The 19,026-nt window shown below is 58.2% G+C and overlaps 1 protein-coding gene across 4 annotated transcripts in view; it reads right to left on the bottom strand.

The window, feature by feature from the left end:
- Positions 1-2,731: 2,731 nt before the first annotated feature.
- Positions 2,732-19,026, bottom strand: part of STIM1 (stromal interaction molecule 1) — a 117,093-nt gene continuing 100,798 nt past the window's right edge. Inside the window, exons 11-13 of one of the 4 annotated variants that reach the window (XM_075716660.1) lie at positions 16,419-16,499; positions 12,676-13,075; positions 2,732-3,304 (exon numbers count right to left, since the gene is read on the bottom strand). In XM_075716660.1, coding sequence (XP_075572775.1) covers positions 2,755-3,304; positions 12,676-13,075; positions 16,419-16,499 — 1,031 coding nt within the window. In that variant the 3' untranslated portion in view covers positions 2,732-2,754. Of the gene's footprint in view, positions 3,305-9,671; positions 9,848-12,675; positions 13,076-16,418; positions 16,500-19,026 lie in introns of those variants that run through there. The other 3 variants (XM_075716665.1, XM_075716673.1, XM_075716681.1) reach the window with 3 other exon arrangements.

The raw sequence follows: 19,026 nt of genomic DNA, 5'->3' as shown, positions 1-19,026 counted from the left end.
GTGTCGGCGGGACGAGGCCGTTCCTGAGCAGCGGAAACACGGCAGCGCCAGCGGCTCGCACCACAGCCCAGCACCGCTGCGCCGGCCCAGGCGATTTGTTTTTTGGGGTTGTTATTTTTGCGATTATTTTGCAATTGTTATTTTTGGGTTGTTTTCGGCGCTGAGCCGAAGTGCGTGGTGCAGACCCCACGGGAGAGGGCTCTGCTCATGGCCTGGGGACCACAGGGCACAGGCAGGGGAGAGCCAGGGCGTCCGTCTGTCCCTGCGGGCCGCTGGACAGGCTGCGGTAGCCGGGCCGGCTGCTGGATGCACGGTCCCCTGGGAGCCCCCCCCCAAGATGGGACCCCCACGCTGCAGCCTGGGAAAGGCTGGAAGAAAGAGAGCAGCAGACGCCGGCTCGTAAAATAGACTACATGCTTTATTGGATTTAAAAGTTTTATGAAATGACACCCCACCCCCCGAACAAAAAAAAAAAAAAAAAAAAAAAAAAATCAAGACTTGGCAGATGCATCAACAGTTGCCGTTTGGTGGATCCCCAACCCCTTCTCCAGAAGCATCAACAGGTCTCCGCCACCACAAGCAGCACCGCCGGACCCCCCGGCTCCCGCCTGGGCGGCCCCCGCTCGCGGGGCACCCATGGGTCCCCCCCTGCCGCCGCCCCACGGGGTGCCCGCGGCAGCAGCCCCGACTGTGGGGGCCGAGCGCGGCATCCCCCCCCCCTTCCCCGCGCCTCGGAGCAGCCGCGGGGAGATGCAGGCACTTAGTCATTTAGAGGAATTTTTTCACTTATCTCAAAGCAACAGTGTAATTGTCTAACTACCACCTACGAAACAAAAAAAACGCCTTTATAGCCCTTCCTGTATTGTCAACATACACATATATATTACTCTGGCATAAAGCAAGGCCCCGGGGGGGGGCTTTCAGCATCCCGCCCTGCCTCCTCTTCCTCCCCTGCCAAATGTGCATCCTCCTCCGCCCTCGGGCAGCAGCCCGCTGCCGGGGCCGCGCTGGATGGGGGCTCGGGGGGCTCGGGGCAGTGGGGCAGAGCCCCAGGCCTTGGTGGAGAGCTGCGGGGGGGGCCGCGTCGCGCCGGGCAGCAGCCTGGAGGGACGCGGGCGGGCGGCGGGGGGCAACTCTGCCAGCCCCGGCGCTGGGCACTGCGGGCAGGGGCTGCAGAGCTGCGCCCGGAGGGAGTGGGGCTCGGCCCACGGTTGATGCGCCGAAATGGGGACCCCCCCCCCCTCAGCAGCCAGGGCTGCCACGGTGGGGGGGCTCTGAGCAGCAGGGTGCAACCCGCAGCCTGCCGAGGGAGGGACGGGAGAGACGCCGAGGCCCCGGGCAGCGGCTTGGGATGGAGTGGGACATGCCGCAGGCTGCGCCGGCACCGGACAGCGGCAACGCCGGGGTCGTGGGCTGGCACAGCCAGGCAGACCCCGGCCTCCGGCTGGGGCGAGCGTGGCCTCGGGGCAGGGAGGATGCTGCCCACACGGCCTTGAAGGGCGGCGGGCGCCGGGGTGAGCCTCCTCCATCCCCTCGGTCCTCGGAGAGGGCGCAGAGCCCCCAGCACCCGGCCTGAGGGCGCGGCGGCTTCGGGGGGATGGAGGCAGGAGACCCTCCAGCAGGTCCCCGCTCCTGGCCCCACCAAGCCCCCGGGGCACGTCTGCGTTCGGAGGAGCTGCCTCCGGCAGGTCCGGGGGTCTGGGAAGCAAAGACAGGGGCAGCCGTGGGCTCCTCCGTCCCCCAGCAGCCGCCCCAGCATCCAGCCCCCCACCGCATCCAGACGCCGGTCCTGCTCTGGCAGCTCCCGGCCGGGCAGAGCGGCTGGGTGGGCAGCCCCATCCCACCGCGGAAACCCAGCCGGCTGCGGCCGCCTCCGGCCCCCGCGGGGAACGGGGCGAGGGCGCGGGCAGAGCTCCCGGGTGCACAAGTACCGGCAAGGGCAGAGCCCTCCCTTGCGAGGGCGTTCTACTTGCCCTTGCTTATCAAGAGCGCACAAAAAAAAAAAAAAAAAAAAAAAGAAAGAAAAAAGAGGGGTTCCCCCTCCCAACCGTCATAGTGATGAGGGCTGTAGGGGCGTAGAAAAGTGACTCGTAGAAATGAGGAGAAAACCGCTGCGACGTCCGTGAAGGCAGCTCGCCCGAATGCTTGCACCTGAGCCGCCCCGAGAGGCGAGCGGGGAGCGGCCGGCCCCGCTCCCACCACCACCCCGACCTTCTGTACAGCCTGTGTGAAAGTGGGAAGAGGCGGAAGAACCGGAAAATAATAATAATAATAATAATAATCATCATCATCGTCATAATAAAAAATAAAATAAAAAAATAAAACCACATTGAAATCAAACCCAAATGCCGTGTGGCTGAGCAGAGGCAGGAGTAACTGGAAGCCATGCACAGCAAAGCCAGGGACTGCAGCAGTCGGAAGGGGAGAAAGGGCGGCTGTTCTCTTCAGGGGGAGCGGTCAGCTTTTTTTCTTTTTTTTTTTTCTTTTCTTTTTTTTTTTTTTTTTTTTCCTTTTTTTCCTTTTTCTGAGAGATCAGGAAATAAATAAGTTTAAATAGCTCCTCCCGCTGCCGGTGCTAGGTGAGGTGACTCAGAAACGGAGGGTGCGGAGGGGAGGGCGGCGGGCGCTGGCCAGCACCCGAGCCCGCGGGGTCCGGGACGGGCGGGCGCGCTGCGTTGCGGGCGCACGGCCGCTCCTCCCGCTCCCAGCGGGTCACGCTCCTGGGTGGGTTTCCTCTTCCCCCCGCTCCTCTCTCTACTTCTTGGGCTTCTTGAAGATCTTTAGGGGGAACTTTTTCTTGCTCTGGCCGAGGTCAACCTCATCGCCTGTCAAGCTGCTGTCCTCGTCCCCCGGGCTCTTCTTGGCGGCCAGCTGCGGGATGCGGGTGCTCTTGGCGCCGCTGGGCCGGCAGTCAGAGATGGGGGAGGGGGTGTCGGGGTCGGTGGAGCTGGGGCTGTGGGAGCGGGAGGAATCCGAGTGGCTGTGCTTGCCGGCTGTCGGGTGGCTGATCTCCCCCAGGCTGGAGGACTTCTCCATGCCGTGGTTCACCATCATCATCTTCTTCATCACCATGGGGCTCTCGGGCAGCCGTTCCGGCAAAGCCCCCAGGGCGGAGGCTTCCGCGTGCCTGCTGCCGCCGTTGGGGGTGGGCGCGGCGATGGCAGGGTGGCCGGGAGCAGCCTCCTCGATGGACCTGGTCAGCAGGTTGGGCCGGGCAGCCAGCAGCTTGGGCGCAGAGCTGGGGATACGCTGGTGGTCGCTCAGGTGCGGGATGGAGGAGTCGGAGTCGCAGCGAGTTAAGTCTCTGGGGTGGAGAGAGGTCGTTAGCGCCGGCCGGCCCGGCAGCCCTCGGGACGCGCGCCCGAGCCCGCGCGCACACACACGGATGCAGCAGCTGAGGGCGGCCGGGGGAAGCCCCTCGAGGCAGCCCCGTCCTGCGCCGGCGGCTTGCGGCGAGCCCCCGGGGAGCAGGAGCGGGGCAGACGCCCGTCCCGCTCCCGCCGCCTCGCCCGCCGGTTCTGCTCCTCTGTACAACGGGACGGCCGCGGCGGGCACCCCCGGGGAACGGCGCGGGGCTCATCCAGCCCGGTGCCAAGCACCCAGCGCACGGGGCAAAGCGGGCTGCGGGCAGACGCAGGGCTGCTGGCTGCCTCCCGCCGCGAGCGCGGCCCCTCTCCCCCAGCCCAGGCTTGCAGGTTGGCTTGCTGCTAGCACCCGTGCGAGCCAAAACGCTGCCCGGCTCAGCGCCGCGGGGCGCTGGATGGAAGCGCCGTACGTGGAGGCAGAACCAGTGGGATCGAGGTCCCTGATCCGCGAGGCAGAGGCAAGCGCTCAGCCCCGAGCTCGGGGGTCTGAAGGCACTGGTTCCGGTGGCCATCAGAAGCCCTGGGCCATGCCCGGCCGCCGCTGGGCTCTGCTCAGAGCCGGCAGCTCCCTCCCACTCCCTGAAAAATGGCCCTGCCAGCCCACACCTTTCCCACGGATCCCAGCGGGAGCCGGGCCAGGGAGCTCGCAGCGTTGCACAGCTCGCCCTGGCCCCCGGAGAAGCGGTGCCGCTGCGGGAGCCGATGCCCTTCCGGCAGCAGGAGCGGGGGCATCTCCGTCAGAGGGTTCCTCCGCGCTCGCTCAGCTCTCATCTGTGTGTGCGCACGCACCCCCCGCTTCGCCCCGCCGAGCCGCGGGACAGAAAGCGCCGGATCGACCGTTTCCCCCCTTTTCCCTGGGTCAGCTGGTGCAAACCTCTAATGCCGGCAGGAGGAATTAGAGGTTCGGCAGCGGTCGCTGCCTGCGGACCCTCTGCTGCACAGTGGTTTGTGCCCCCAGCCCGGTGCCCACTTGTGAGTGCAAAAGGCATCAGAGCGTTGCTGCGCCAGCCTGAGCAGCTCCCAGATCCTTTTTGTAAGCGGAGAGTGGGAGGTAGGAGGAAGGGGCAAATGGGAAGTCACAGCTTACTCCTTCCAGCTGGGATCACCCGGACGGGTGCGATGCTGCGGGATCCCAGCCCGACATCCCCACGGTCCCTGCCGAAACCTGTTAGCGTGCCCGTGCAGCCGGACAAAGAGCTACGCTGCTCTCGCTAGCGCCTACTTTAACGCTGGCCTCGAGGCTCGGACGCCGCACGGCGATCCCTCCTGCCCGAGTGGGCAGGCACAGACAGGGAGGGACGGGGGCTGCGAGGGGACGCGGCCCCTGCCTCTGACTCGGGCTCTGCCCCAGCTGGAGGCAGGAAGGACAGAATGGGAAAGGCGAATGGAGAGAAAAGGACCCAGGAGGAGGAGAAGCAAAAGGGTGTGAGAAGAGAGACGGGAGGTGCTCGCCCGCTCCTCGGTCCCTGCCGTGCCCGTGCTCTGCTCCCGGTGCAGACCCCCCCCACACGGCTGAGCCCCCAGGACGGGGGTCGCCGTGCCCTGCTCAGCACCAAACCTGCCCAGCACGTGGAGAGCCCCTAGTTCCTCTTTTACGACGCCAGCAGAAATAATATCAGAGTTTGGAGGCAGCAAAAGAGGCAAGACGAGAGAAGATGCCCTCACTACAGAGCTGGTACGTAAGGAGACTTGCAGGCGGCGTGGGTTGATGCTCAGGAAAAGCGACCGCAGCAACAGACCACAACGTCACCCAGTACGACTGCACTGGCACGAGGCGCTTGTAAAAGGCAGGAAAGATTCTCCTCAGATCACCGCCCTCCATAACGGTAACAAGGGCATCTTTTAACAAAACCCGCTGAATAAACGTGGCCCCTCGTTTAACAGCTCCACAGGAATACACGGAGGAAAGGAGTTCTAAAAAACCTCGTGGATGGTTCGGATCCAGCCCAAGATCTGCTGTGAGAGCCCAGCTGTGGAGACTGTCTCATCTCTTATTTTAACACGAAGAAAATAGCCCCAGGCATTGCTGGAATAGTCCTTGCCTTTCGCGCGCGCACCCCCCCCCGCCCCCCCCCCCCCGAGCCCATCTGACATCCGAGCGCCGCATCCTCAAGGTTAGCAGCAGGCAGGGGAGAACAGGAACTGAGCAATTCGGATGGTGTGAAATCCCCAGCTATTCTGAGTGAGCGTCTTGGAGGCCGTCCAAGGGAGACAACTGCGCCGCGCCGCGCCGTATGGAGCCATGGGAGCTCCCCAGTGCCACCGGCAGATACCGCGGCTCTGCAGAAGGTCGCTGTCGTGGTTCGTGGCCCGCAGCTTTCACTGGGGTAACCGGGGCTGGGTCACGCGCCATCAGCTTCGGGAACAGCGGCATCAAGAAAACTTGATGGGGCTGAACGTGGGAGGATTTCAGAGGCGTCTTCCAAAAGGTGGACACCGACGGTGCCTGCAGAGCCCGGGGTGGGTCAAGACCTCAGGCTGCTGCTAGTAAACGCAGCAGACGGACATAACTGCGATCACAACCACTCGACTCCTTTCTTTATGAAAGTTAGGAGTCTCACGCTCTTCCCGAACGTTTCTTGCCCGTGCCGGTGCTTAACACATCCGCAAAGCGGGGATCTCTGCCGGGGAATTTCTGCCAGGCCACTCAGGCCACCTCTCTCACGAAAGGGTGGCATCACGTGCTGCCGTCAAGAGAGACGCTGGGAGGCTGAGCCGCTGCCGAACACGTGCTTTCAGAGGTTTGTTTCCTCCACAAATACCTGGAAAGTGCCCCCTTCCCAGGAAAACAAAGCAGACTTGGGCCACGCAGTTTGGCACCAGCCCTACAGACCGATGCCGAGCACGGGGAGGCAGCGGCTGGCCTGTCCTCCCGCCGGTGCTGGGTCCGGGCACGGCGAGGAGAAGGAGCGAGGCTGCTGCGGAAGCTGCATCTTCTGAGCTGCCCGTGGCTGCCCACGGGCTGCCCGGCCCCGCTGCCTGCAGAGGCGAGTTCAGGGCAAAAGGCTCCATCCAGACCCTGCTCAGCCCCCGCTGCGCGGGCAACACGGGTGAGGCAGCACGGGAAGGCAGCAGGGCAAAACCTTGGCCTGGAAACGATGCTGATCCGAGCCAGGACTGCGGGCAGGCAGCGCGGGCAGGTCTGCAGCACCCGCTGCGGATTCATTCCAGCCGATCCCATCAGGCTGGCGTGCTGCCGCGGCGGGGTCAGGACACGGCTCCCCCGGCGCCGGCGTCGCTGCCTTCGCTCACAAGCTTTTCCTGGAAGCGGGTCTGGGCCGAGCTCGGCGAAGGGCCACCCAGTGACCTCCCTGAAGACCGCAGCGCCGGAGCGGAGCGCCCGCTGCCCAAGTTCGCCCGACGAAGCGGCTGCGCATCGTGTGGATGCAGCGTGCCGCGGCCAGTAAAGGCAGGTTTAGACAGTAACGCCTGCTCGCTTGAAATTCCAGGTTGCTAACTCCACCGAGGAATAGTTTTCTGTTTCTCTACTGGCTGCCGTAATCACAAAGTATCTGGGTGGGGGTCAGTGAAAAGAAATCCTTTAAAAAAACCCTGAGATAATAGCAAATGCAGCAAAAAAAGTGATTTTTTTAAACTGAGGTGACTTAAAAAAATGCCTTATTTGTGAAGAAGGTGAGTTTTCTGCCTGCTGAGATCTGCAAACGCCCATTAGCTCGGAGGCCATCCGGCGAGCCTCTCCCCCTCTCTCACAAGGTCCTGCAGTTTTTAAATCCAGAAGAGACAAAAGCAAACCCCCGGCTACGGCAGCGTGTGGAGAAAATGACGACAGCAGATGGAGAAACATCCTCCGGTCCAGGAGGATTTTCTTCCCGAGCGCAGGCGCTGGGAACCTGATCCTTGGACAGCTGGTCCCGCGCCCCGGCGAGACGGCAGCGAAACGCTGCCTCTGGCCGACGCCGGCGAGCAGCTCGGCGCAGACCCTCGGCGCGCACCGCGGCCACTGCGTCTCCTCCCGGGACCGCTCTCACGGCAGCAGAGGGTCCCTGGGCATCGAGGGGTCGGCGGTGGGGTTGCGGGGTCCACGTCCCCGTTGCAGGCGTGGCTGTCGCTGCTGTTCCCTGGGGATGCCCTGTCCCGGAGCGGATGGCCGGCACCGACAAGGTTGGATCGCAATTTTTTCTCCCTGGGCACGCTGGCTTGCTGGCCAGAGGGGGACTGAAGGAGCCGAGGAGGGGAAACAGCCTACGAGCACGCACTTTTCAAATATCCCAATGGTGCTAGGCTCACCCATTTTATTCGTTATTTATCCAGCTGTAACTCAAGAATAAACCCCCGGAGGGCAGAGGCAAGACACCGCGACCGCTGACACCAGCACGCCAAGTGGCACACAGGCAGTGGGCAGCGGAGAAGACCCCAAGCAGCAGCAGCAGCAGCAGCAGCAACCCCAGGCCGCTCTGCGAAGCTGCTGTTCGACCCCTGGCAGCCGAGATGCAGCACACGGCAGAGCGCTCACCATGTCGGGCAGCGGCAGGGGACGAGCCGAGGGGCCGCTAACCCACCCCGACGGCCGACGGACCGGGGCACTGGGGCACGTGCAGAGAGGGACCTCCCGAGTCCCCGCCGCGGCACCCAAGGGCAGGGGCCGATTTTCAGAACCGAACGCCAGCGGCTGGAAACTTTTGCTGGGACTTTCCACAGCCCCAAATGATCCTTTCTGGCGGTTCCCACAGGTAAGCGCGTGACGGGAGGGGTGCGTCCATGGGGACATGACTCCCGGGATGCAGCTGGCTTTGCCAGAAAGCAAGCAGGAGGGGACGCTCCCGAGCCCAAGGCTGGGACAAGAGGGGAGGGAAGAACATTGCCAGGGTATTGCTGGTCATCCTGGGTGAGGCTCAGCCAAAAAGGGCTGGCCTATATCCTGCTCATTTCATGAAGCTTATCCGTATGGCACATTTTCAAGAGGAAACGCTGGCCCGGGGCACAGCCAGCCTCGACGGTGTCACGGGAAGGTGCCTTCAGAGCAAGCGCTTCTGCGGTGCAGCAGGGACTACCAAGCGTTCATCCCTCCTGAAAACCTCAGACAACCGGACATGGAAATACCTGTCACGGGGTTCACCGCTTTTTTCGATGCAGTTGGGCACGCTTACGATCTACGAAGCTGACGGCGTTAACCTACGTCAAGGCAGGATGCGCGCGTGGCTGCTGTTTTATCTGCTTGCACCTGTGCTTCCTACCGTGCCGCTCCAAGAATCCAAACCGACCGTGGTGAATGAGGGAGGGTGAGAAAATGGGGATGGACTGACTTTGCAAACAAAAGAAGCGGAGAGCAAAGCGTGGAGTAAGGAAAGACTGGCAGCGGTGGAGAAAGAGAGGAGAGGGCAGGAGGATGATACAGAATAAATATTTATTTCTCCTCAGCTCTGCACCCCATTGAACGATCTGTCCTGGTGGGCTCCTGCTGTCTGCACAACCCAGGCCACGGGCTGTAGGAAAGTTTAGGAGCGGCTCAAGGGCGTCTGACACTAAAGCAGGGCTTGGTCTGCCAGCCTCACGCAGACCTTGCTGCCCCGGCCGCTCCCTGCCCTCCACCGAGAGCACCCATGGGTGCAAGGCTATACATTACAGACCTAGCGAGCACGTGGCACCAGGGCAGCAAAGGCTTCCCCCCGAGGCAGAATCAAATTTGCTCGACGGCTTCGTTATGCTGCTGTGCTCAGCGTGGCACGGTCAGGGGCTTAGAAACAGCCCCTACAATGCAAATCCAAGCGCAATTTCTTCCCTTCCGTTCGGTAAGAGCTGCAAATTACTCTTCTCACCGGCTTGCTAACACCCTCCTTTTGCTTTGGCTGCCGCCTCCCTTCCCGGTGGGAAAAGGGCCACCAGCGTGGGGATTTGGTCCTACGCTCCCATCTCCATCAGGTTTATGCACGGGTACCACTTGAAGCAGGCACTGGCAGCAGAAACCTCTGTGCACACAGCACCCTCCACCCCCTCTCCCCCCCACCCAGGGACACCCAGTCCCCTCCATTAACATTAAAAAAACACATATCAGCCGTCAACATCGGAACAGCTCTGACCTTATTTGCACCGGATCCTCTGAAGCCAATTGCAAAAGAGAAGCAAACAGTGAAGAGTTCATTAAAGCAATTCGCCGGCCACGCGCTGGCCTTGCCTGGAGAGAAGGTCCCTACCAGGTTAACCCCCAGCAGACTTTGGCACAGAGAGAAGCGATCCCCGAGCCCTTCTCTGGGGGAATGGCTTGTTTGAGACGATTTCCCTCGTGAGGTCTCGCCAACATTGGCACCTGCTGGATGCGAGAGAGGCTAAAGCGATCCAGCAGCCCAAAGCACTCAAGGTAGCACTCTCCTCCTACCAAGGGAGCCAGGAATTTTTTGGGTTCCGTTTTCATCCTTGGCAATGACTCCCTGGAAGGCCTTTCTCAGCCTCAGCTTCCCCATCTGTTCTGCTTGCCTCTTTGGGAGGCTGTGGAGCTCGAGGGATGCATGTAAAGGCCTCCAAGACTGGTTATACAAAAGAGAAAGAGCAATACGTTGGCTGGTGCTGTGGCATGCCTTCGTGGCAGTACTCTTAGAGACGCACCTAAGCAGGATCTGCCAACGATGCAGTTTGACAGAAAATGAAAAGCAACAAAATCAGAACACATTTGGGCACCCAGTTCGTCATTTCTGTTTTCTGAAATGAACAGAGAATGGATGAGCATGGATTTTGGAGTCGTCTGCTATTGTGTAGCTGAAGCAAATCTTAGGTGGAAAGGTTCTTACTCTGCAAAACTCCCCTGCTAAATCAATTACCCTGCATCGACAGGCGGTCTTTGCTACGGGAACAGGGAGAAAACGCTCCTACCTTCCACTGAAGGGTGACCAATTAGGTTCTGACAAGCTACTAAATGCCCGCGGGGAATAAGGAGAAGACCCCAGTTATTCTCTCCTAATGACCTCTCAGCACCATCACCCTTTCTAATTGGGATCCCAAAGTCACCCTGCATTTCCCTCTGCCACCCTCAGGGGAGCCTGCGGGATTGAGACTTTAACCTGGTCAGCAATTAAGTGTATCACAGGCCTCAGCTGGAGAAAAAAAAAAAAAAAAAATCATGTTTATACAGCTATTTTTGAAACAGCACATCAGCCTTCAAGCCCTCCTTTCTACAGAGGCAGGAAGGTCGACGGTAAACAGGGACCGTGCGGTGTTACCAGAAGCGTTCCCAGCTTTTATCAGTCAAACTGGGACAGCTGCAGCTGAACTCAAATTGGCAGTAATTAATCTAAATTTTAATTACGCTGCTTCTCGTAATCCCCAAACGAATATTACTAAATTAACCAAGATGCTGCTCTTGAATTGCCCGTTGTGGAGCAGGTGCAGTCGCCGACGACACTCCAGAATCCGTAACGTGCCTGGGGCTGCTCGGGGCTTTAGATGCGCCGCTTCTGGCAGCGCGGGCTGAGCGATGCGCAGGCAGCCCGGCTTTGAGACACACAAGTTAGCGAGGGGGTGAGACATCCAAAACAGAGAGCGTGTAAATGATGCCGGGAGAGAACCTACGCCTAAGGGCAGAGGTACCTACAGGTAAAGGCGTGATGGTACAACGCGCCGGGACGAATGAAGATGCGGTGACTCGGAATGGCGTCCTGCCTGGATAAATAAACGCGAAAGGACATTGCCCCTATCGACTTCCTCGCTGAGAGATTTCCAGCCTTTTCCCAGAAGTCTGGTCCCTAACTTCTTCTCCCAAGTAGTTAGTGATAGGACGAGAGGAAATGGGCTCAAGCTGCGCCAGGGGAGGTTTAGGTTGGAAATTAGGAAAAATTTCTTTATGGAAAGGGTGGTCAAGAATTGGAACAGGCTGCCCAGAGAGGTGGGGGAGTCCCCATCCCTGGAGGGGTTCAAAAAACGGGCAGAGGTGGCACTTGGGGACATGGTTTGGTCTAGTCTACCCTTGATTGGCTTAGAGTAGACTTGGTAGTGTAGGTTACTGGTTGGGCTGGATGATCTTAAAGGTCTTTTCCAACCTAAACGATTCTATGATTCTATGATTCTAATGCTGAGGAGAAGGAGGCTGTTTTAAAATTTTTAATTTTACTAAGGAGAGAGCGTGGCACAGAGCGCCGAAATGACTTGGCCGTGGTCACCGGCAGCTCCCCGGCGGGGCAGGAGGACGGGATTCCCTGATGGCCCATCGCAGCCTTTCCACCACCCGCTTCGGTGCCAACAGCTCCGCACTGAGCACCTGCAACGCCCCTGACCTAGAGAGCACGCAGACCACACGCTCCGCTCACGCCTCAGCCGGGGGTTTAAAGCAAGCATCCGAACGGGCGCAGGCTCAGACAGCGCTCCGGAGCTGGCTGCGTCCGTGACCCAGGCGGGGCGAGGACCTTCCAGCGACTGCTGCCCGTGGACCTTGTTCGGAAGAAAGCCCACCCAAGGAACCTGATCCTCTGCTTGGGGTACGGAACGCTCCTGAACTCGGGATGGCTGCCGGAGGCTCCCTCGCAGCACCCCAGTTAGACCAGACAGGATTCCCGCATCTATGGCCCATCCGGTCCTTTGCCTCTCTAACACCAGCGCAGTGAATCGGGAGAGGTCAGGGATTTAGGGATGCGGGTGATAACCAGTCCCTCAGATCCTATCGCACGTAGGTCTCCAAAGAGCCATCGCGTGCCGGCTCTTACTACCAAGCTAAAGCCAGTGATCCAGCAATAAGAAGCTCCAACTCCCTCCTCATTATTCAGATGTTCCTTAGCCAAAACACAACCACGCCTCTTCCCCTACCAAAACAGAGGGTAGAGAGCCGCTCTGAAACACAAAATGCCTGAATGCTGCTTTTTGCCACCTCTTACGAACAGCGCAAACTTCAAACCCTCCAGCAGCACTCACTACTGTCTCACAGTATCCACCCATCGTCTTTCCTTTGCAATTCGCTTGTGAAGACCCCCAACAAGTCAAGGCTTCAAATAAGGTCAGTGTTTGATTGGTTGTGTTACCTTTGTTCTCACAGATGCACCACCCAAGCGAAAGACTGACTTATTTAGCGATAACCGAGTGCCCAGGCAACTCTCGTTTGCTTAGCTATGGTTAAACAACAGCACCTCCTCGGTTTATGCACCCACCGAGTTCGCAGATATGGGAATGGACCATGGAGCACTCCTTAGAGGGTCCGCTGGCACGGGAGAGCGGTTGAAGAAACAAACGTGTGGATATTTAAAAAAAAAAAAAAAGCAACAAAGGCCCAAAAGGAAAGGACACGAGGAATCTGGGAGAAAGAGCACCCGAGCAAGCATCAGCTCTGAGACACAGCAGGCAAGAGGGAGCTAGAAAAGAAACAGCAATATACCCAAAGCTCTCAGTGCGACAGCGAACTCCAGAGGTGACATCAGGAGGGGGTAGATCAGGGATGGAGTCCATCTGAAGGAAATAAGAGGAGGTGGTGTGATGGTAACAGATAGGGTGGACATGGCAAGCAGGAGCAGATGCAGTGGTGGTGGATGAGGAGCAAGAGGTGGAAGAGGCGGTGGTGGCAGCAGATGATGGGCTGGTGCCGGGAAGGTCGGAACTGAAAGACTGTCCAGAGGAGAGGCTGTGCATTCGACGGAGAGAGACTCTGCCTGCCCGGTAATGGGCAGGTTGGCCCGACTCATTCTGGCCTTGCACGTAACTCTCTACCAACCTCTGAGATCCGTGGGCGTGCTGTGGGTCCACCAGGCGCTGGCGAACTGTGCCGGGCAAGGCAGGAGCTGCAATGAGAGAAAAGGGGAGAAGGCTGAAGGCGGCTGGAAGGAGACCGAACGTCAAATCAGCGAGGAGGCACCGCCGTAAAGCTGCCACCCACGGCCAGGGCTATGCCACCACAGCACCGTGCCTTCTGTCACCGGGACGCTTGCTCGGGCCCCTGCAGCCATCCCACCTTGTGCCGTAAGTTACACCGGTTTAAGGCATAAGCAGCATTAAGCTGGCGCTACTGCTTAACATGCTGGATTAATGCCCAGCCCGTGAGAAACTACGTTTGGCATTCCTCATGTAGGTGCTTTCTGAACACCTTATCTGATCATCTTGCTTGAAGCAGAAACTGCCTGCGTGATTCATCCTACCCAACTTTACACTGGAGCTACCGCCCAGGCTCCCTTTATAGTGAACGTGAAGAAGTCGGTACTTTCAGGGCACGATTCATTTCATCCTAACGCAGACATCCAAACCGTTCAGATGCTTCACGCCTTGGTGGTACTATTTCCCTGCACAGCCCAAAAAAGGGAGCCTCTGGTGATCGGTTCGGATGTCGGCACCTACAGCTGGAGAGGCGAGCTCCACTCCCGGAGCTCTGCTCCTGCTGCCAGCATTGTCGTGCCGGCGCAATTCCTGGAGCAAGGCGCAGGAATGCGGGACCAAAAGCTGGGTTGCAAAGTATAGCTACGCTTTGTGTCCCGGCGCAGGAAAGTTTCTAGGAAGATGCAGAAACCTCCCAGCCTTGCACCCTTCTGCAGGGCAGAACGGCTGGGACATGTGGCAGATGTGTAGTAACCGTGGCAGATGTGTAGTAACCGTGGTATTAATTGGGTAGGCACAGGCTTTCGTCATCAGTCCACGCCTGAAATTCTAGCTCTGGTCCACAGGTGGGATCATCTGTTCCCAGTCTGTTCAATAATTAGCTTACTGATCAGAGACACGCTCCATTTGAAAAATATTTTTCTCTGATTGCAAATTCATCTCGATTTGGAGAAACAAATTGGACTGCCTCCTTCAGTGCACGGTCACCAGCTAATTAACAGCTTTTAAAGATCATAATGATCTTTCTGGCCACATCGTCTTACCTGTCAGGTACCAGCGGCCAGAGAGCTCAGCCGGTTGTCTCTGCACCAAGCCTGCGCTACCTCTGCACCCCACCTACGCGCTGCGCCCGAGCCAGAGGGTTGCCTTCAGTGAGGCGGAGGGAGGCACCGTCGCCTGCACGGAGATTTCCGCACGCTCGGATCAGGCAGAGCGTTACACGTGGAAAACTAAGGAATGTGCCGGGCCGCGTCGCCGCCCGGCAGCCAGCCAGCCCGGCTGTATTTAATCCACTAGCTGTGATTTAACACACAAGATGTTCCTTCTTTTGCAGGAGATAAGGTGTTCAGGATTGTTCAGGATTTCTTATATGCATAAGAAATAAATGTAAAAACGGTTAAAAAGGTGGACAGAGAGGAAAGCTGAGAAATGGAGGAGGAGGAGAGCTCCTTTGGGAATCGAAGAACCAGCAAATCACTGCTATATAAACATACAACTAGGAAATACGAACCTCCCGCAGCTCATCAACAACTCCGGTACTGAAGGATCACGGCTGGGACGTATTTCAAGAAGGAACAAGGAAGAATAATTCAGGCAGCTCTGCTGTTTCCACATCCCCAAGGTTGCTCACCGTTCCTCTCACAGGGTCCCATCGCTCAGGTTTGCAACCTCTTGCTTTACTACACCGCCCATCTACGAACCTCTCGCTGGAGCTCTTAGAATCACAGAATCCTGGAATCGTTTAGGTTGGAAAAGACCTTTAAGACCATCCAGTCCAACCAGTAACCTACACTACCAAGTCTACTCTAAGCCAATCAAGGGTAGACTAGACTAAACCATGTCCCCAAGTGCCACCTCTGCCTGTTTTTTGAATGCTTCCAGGGATGGGGACTCCCCCACCTCTCTGGGCAGCCTGTTCCAATGCTTGACCACCCTTTCCGTGAAGAAATTTTTCCTAATATCCAACCTAAACCTTCCCTGGCGGTTTATACCCCCTTTATACCACCTTTATACCACCTGCTTTCTATCTCGAGATTTTTTTTTTTTTTTCTCTTAAGAGCTCCAGAGCTGAGATTAAGTGAAATTGAGTCACGCGGAGTCAAGGTGAAAAAATAAAAATCCCTCTGCTCTGGCAGGGACTGCAAAAACCCGACCAGCGGAGGCGAGGGGGAGCGCACTGACGGGCAGAGGCGGAGGCTGTTCCAGCTCTCCCGCTGCGCCTTCGCAGCAGCAGCGCTGCTAACCGAGGCAGCCGGGACAGGAACAGCACGGCTGATCCCGGCTCGCCCGCTGCTGGCGCGGATGCAGTTTAGAAGAGGAGTCTCGGTTTGGGGGGGCTAACAGGGATCCAAGCTCTGCGGAATAACTAACTGGGGGATCCGGGGTTTCTGCTACAGGTTCCTTTTTCTCCCGGGCCACGCTTTTTTCCCCTAAGGGTTTTTTTTTTTTTTTTTTTCACCTGGCGTTCCACTCATTTACCAACCTGACACCTTAAGCCTTTGCGCTCTCCTTTTGCACGCTTTACCCCACGATAAGCACCAGACCGAGGGCTGAGACCTCGCCTTGCACAGCCCCGGCGGACCCTCGCTTCCCGCAAAGAGCGTTCCGCTCCAGAACGCCGCCCGTGTTTTATCGACCTCGGCCAAATAACCTGCTCATCGCCCTGAGGAAGACCACTGCCACGCGCTCTTCCTCCTCCGTGCCGCGACGGCCGGCAGTCGGCAGCGCTCCGCGTGGGGAAGGCTTCCAGCCGAAAACAGGAGGCTCGGCGTCGCTGGGGCGGAGCGTGCCGTCCCCACGGCCCCGGCATCAGGGCACCAGGGGCCAGATGAGCATAATAAGCGGCATTGCTCAATTTATTTAAGGATGCTGAGGGAAGAAAGGCACGGCAATCGGCAGCAGCCCCCGCGGGGAGGGATGGGGGTCAGCCCCGGCCGGCAGCGGAGGGGCTGCGAGCAAAGCTTGCGCAGGGGAGGTGGGATGGGAAAGGGAACGTCACCGCCTCCTCCTGGCCTAGCCTGAATCCTTAATCCTCACATCAGGGGTAAAAACAATTAAAAACAACCCTCCAGATTTCATAACTGTTTGTTTTTTTTTTTTAAAAAGCAAAACCCAAGAGCTACAGCGAACTGTGATTCTTCTTCATCCCACCAGACTCTTCCCGGGGGTTAGTAAAGATGCTGATGACTCAGTGAAGAGAAGTACATTCATTAGTTTTCCATGCTAGAAAGTTGGAAAATTTGTGTATGTATTTTAGTCCAGAAAAAGGGCAGAGGGTAGAACAAAAAATTAAAATATAATTGAAGAGAACCAAACCAGGGTATTTCCAGAGGGACTGATCCTCCGAGGACAGAGATGAGCGGTCACTGAACCTGCGCCCGAAAAGCCAGGCTGCATCTGGGATGGGCCAGCCGGGCATGAACAGGAGAGAGAAAAATTGTGATTTACCGGGAGAATCATCACGGGCACTCAGCAACATCCCCAGCACATCTGGGCGAGGAAAAACTCTGCGCTTCTCTCCTGGAGGAGTTTTTGTACACAGGGGAAAGAAAAAAAAGTCCTCCGGGGAAAGGCAAACGCTGCCTTGCTTTGGGAACGTGGGTGCTCAGTGCTTGCTGCGGGGAGTTACCACCCGCAGGGCTGCAGCTCAGCGCTGCGGCGCGGAGGCAGGCGGGCTGGCTCGCCGCCGGTGGCTGGACGGGTGGGAACGGCAAGCGCGAAAATCTCAGCCGAGGCAGAAAGAAGCGTGGTTCAGGTGCGACTCGGGGACTTCGGACATGCCTCTCTCATTAACACCTCGCTTGCATCTTTGCAAGGGTTTCATTAGAGCTGTCTAGCTCGGTTCCTGATGCTCACTGATAATCGCAGAGACTACTAAGTAGGGCACCATTAACCCTTTGATGCTTTAAACTGTCCCTACGCACGCCCAACCCCATAAACCACCAGCTCCAACCCCCAAGTTTGCTGAGCCCTGGAAACATGCGAATCCCCTGTTCCTCCTGCCTTAAACATCCCGCACGCTACCCAAATCCTCAGTGCTCTGCCTCCGTCGCCCCGAGCCCGACCTCAGCACTTGCCTCCAGACCTTCACGGCATCTGACCAGAGCCCCAAACCAGGAGGGAGGGATGGCGATGGCGATGGCGCATACGGGCGTCTCCCGCAGCGCGCACCGCCAGCCCCGAGACCCTGCTGCTCCTCCTCCCAACCTCCTACTCAGCTGAACAGACTTTGGATGAAGTCCGCTCTAGGGAGCGGCCCGAATCAGGTGTAGAAACATAGAATCATGGGATGCTTTGGGTGGGAAGGGACCTTTAGGGATCATCCAGCCCAACCCCCTGCAGTGAGCAGGGACAGCTTTAACCAGCCCAGGGTGCTCAGAGCCCCGTCCAACCTGGCCTGGGATGTTTCTGGGGATGGGGCATCGACCACCTCTCTGGGCAACCTGTGCCAGTGCTTCACCACCCTCACTGTAAAAAATTTCTTTCTTATGTCTAGTCTAAATCTATTCTTCTTCAGTTTAAAACCATTACTCCTTGTCCTGTCACAACAGGCCTTGCTATAAAGATTCTCCCCACCCTTCCTGTAGGCCCCCTTTCAGCACTGCAGGGCCGCACTGAGGTCTCCCCGCAGCCTTCTCCTCTCCAGGCTGAACAACCCCAACTCCCCCAGCCTGGCCTCGGAGCAGAGGGGCTCCAGCCCTCGGATCATTTTGGTGGCCTCCTCTGGCCCCGCTCCAGCAGGTCCATGTCCTCCTTGTGCTGAGGGCCCAGAGCTGGGCGCAGGGCTCCAGGTGGGGTCTGCCCAGAGCGGAGCAGAGAGGCAGAATCCCCTCCCTCGACCTGCTGCCCACGCTTCTTTTGATGCAGCCCAGGATGGGGTTGGCCTTCTGGGCTGCCAGCGCACATTGCCGGCTCATGTCCAGCTTTTCATCTACCAGCACCCCCAAGTCCTTCTCCGCAGGGCTGCTCTCCATCCCTTCATCCCCCAGCCTGTGCTGATACCGGGGGTTGCCCCGTCCCAGGTGCAGGACCTTGCACTTGGCAAGAAGGCTGCCAAGGTAACCAAGAAGGCTGCTGCAGCTAGGGCTGTCAGCTCCCCTCTCCCAGCTGGAGCTCAGAAAGCTGTCGCAGAGCGGCTGTCAGAGCGGCTGGAACCGCTCTTCAGGCCTCCCATTCTCTTGTGCAATAGCTAGAGATTGGAAAACGCATTTGGAAAATGCATTTTGGAGAGAAGCAAGGCCGAATCTGGGTCAGTTTAACATGGGAGCAGTACTCAGGACTGGTTCACAAACCTCTTGCGGAGAAGGAGACAGCCTTCGCTTAATCCAAGAACTCAGCAATTGAGAGAGCAACAGGCACAGGGTGACCCAAGCTCGATCCCTTCGAGAGATCTGGGCTCGTGAGAGCAGGATCCCGTGTCTCCAGCAGCCCCGTTCCTCCATACAGCAGCTGATGCGCTTCTGTACACGAACAGTCACCCACACAGAGGGCGAGAACGCCCGCCTTGGTGACTACAACACCCGCGCAGGAGACGGGGCACTGGGGTTTCAGTCTTTGCTCCAGGAAATGTTTAATGGCTCGTTACGGGGAGGCAGCGTCACCACAGCAGGCTGCTCCTCCCCATACGGACCGGCGAGAGGTGCAGGTCCAAAGCTGTGCATGAGGAGGGGATGTCTTCAAGTCCTTTCGTATCCCAAACAAGTGCTGTAGCCCAGGGGAGATCAGGACAATGCACTTCATTTTCCTTTCTCACTTTTCTGCGTCTAGCCCATGCCTTTGGGTAATTCTTTTTTTTGTAAATGCTTAAATGCAGTGAGTTGGTTCAACAGTTGAACATATGATTAAACGACGACTGATAACATCTACAGGTGACTAGTTCTGATGGAATTAACAGGCTCTGAGCTACCCCAGCAGTGGTGGTCTG

The sequence above is a fragment of the Pelecanus crispus genome, chromosome 1 (assembly GCF_030463565.1).
Source record: "Pelecanus crispus isolate bPelCri1 chromosome 1, bPelCri1.pri, whole genome shotgun sequence".
NCBI classification, from domain to species: Eukaryota; Metazoa; Chordata; class Aves; order Pelecaniformes; family Pelecanidae; genus Pelecanus; species Pelecanus crispus.
Note: the sequence above shows the minus strand (reverse complement) of the source record. Positions and strands in the feature narration are given on the sequence as shown.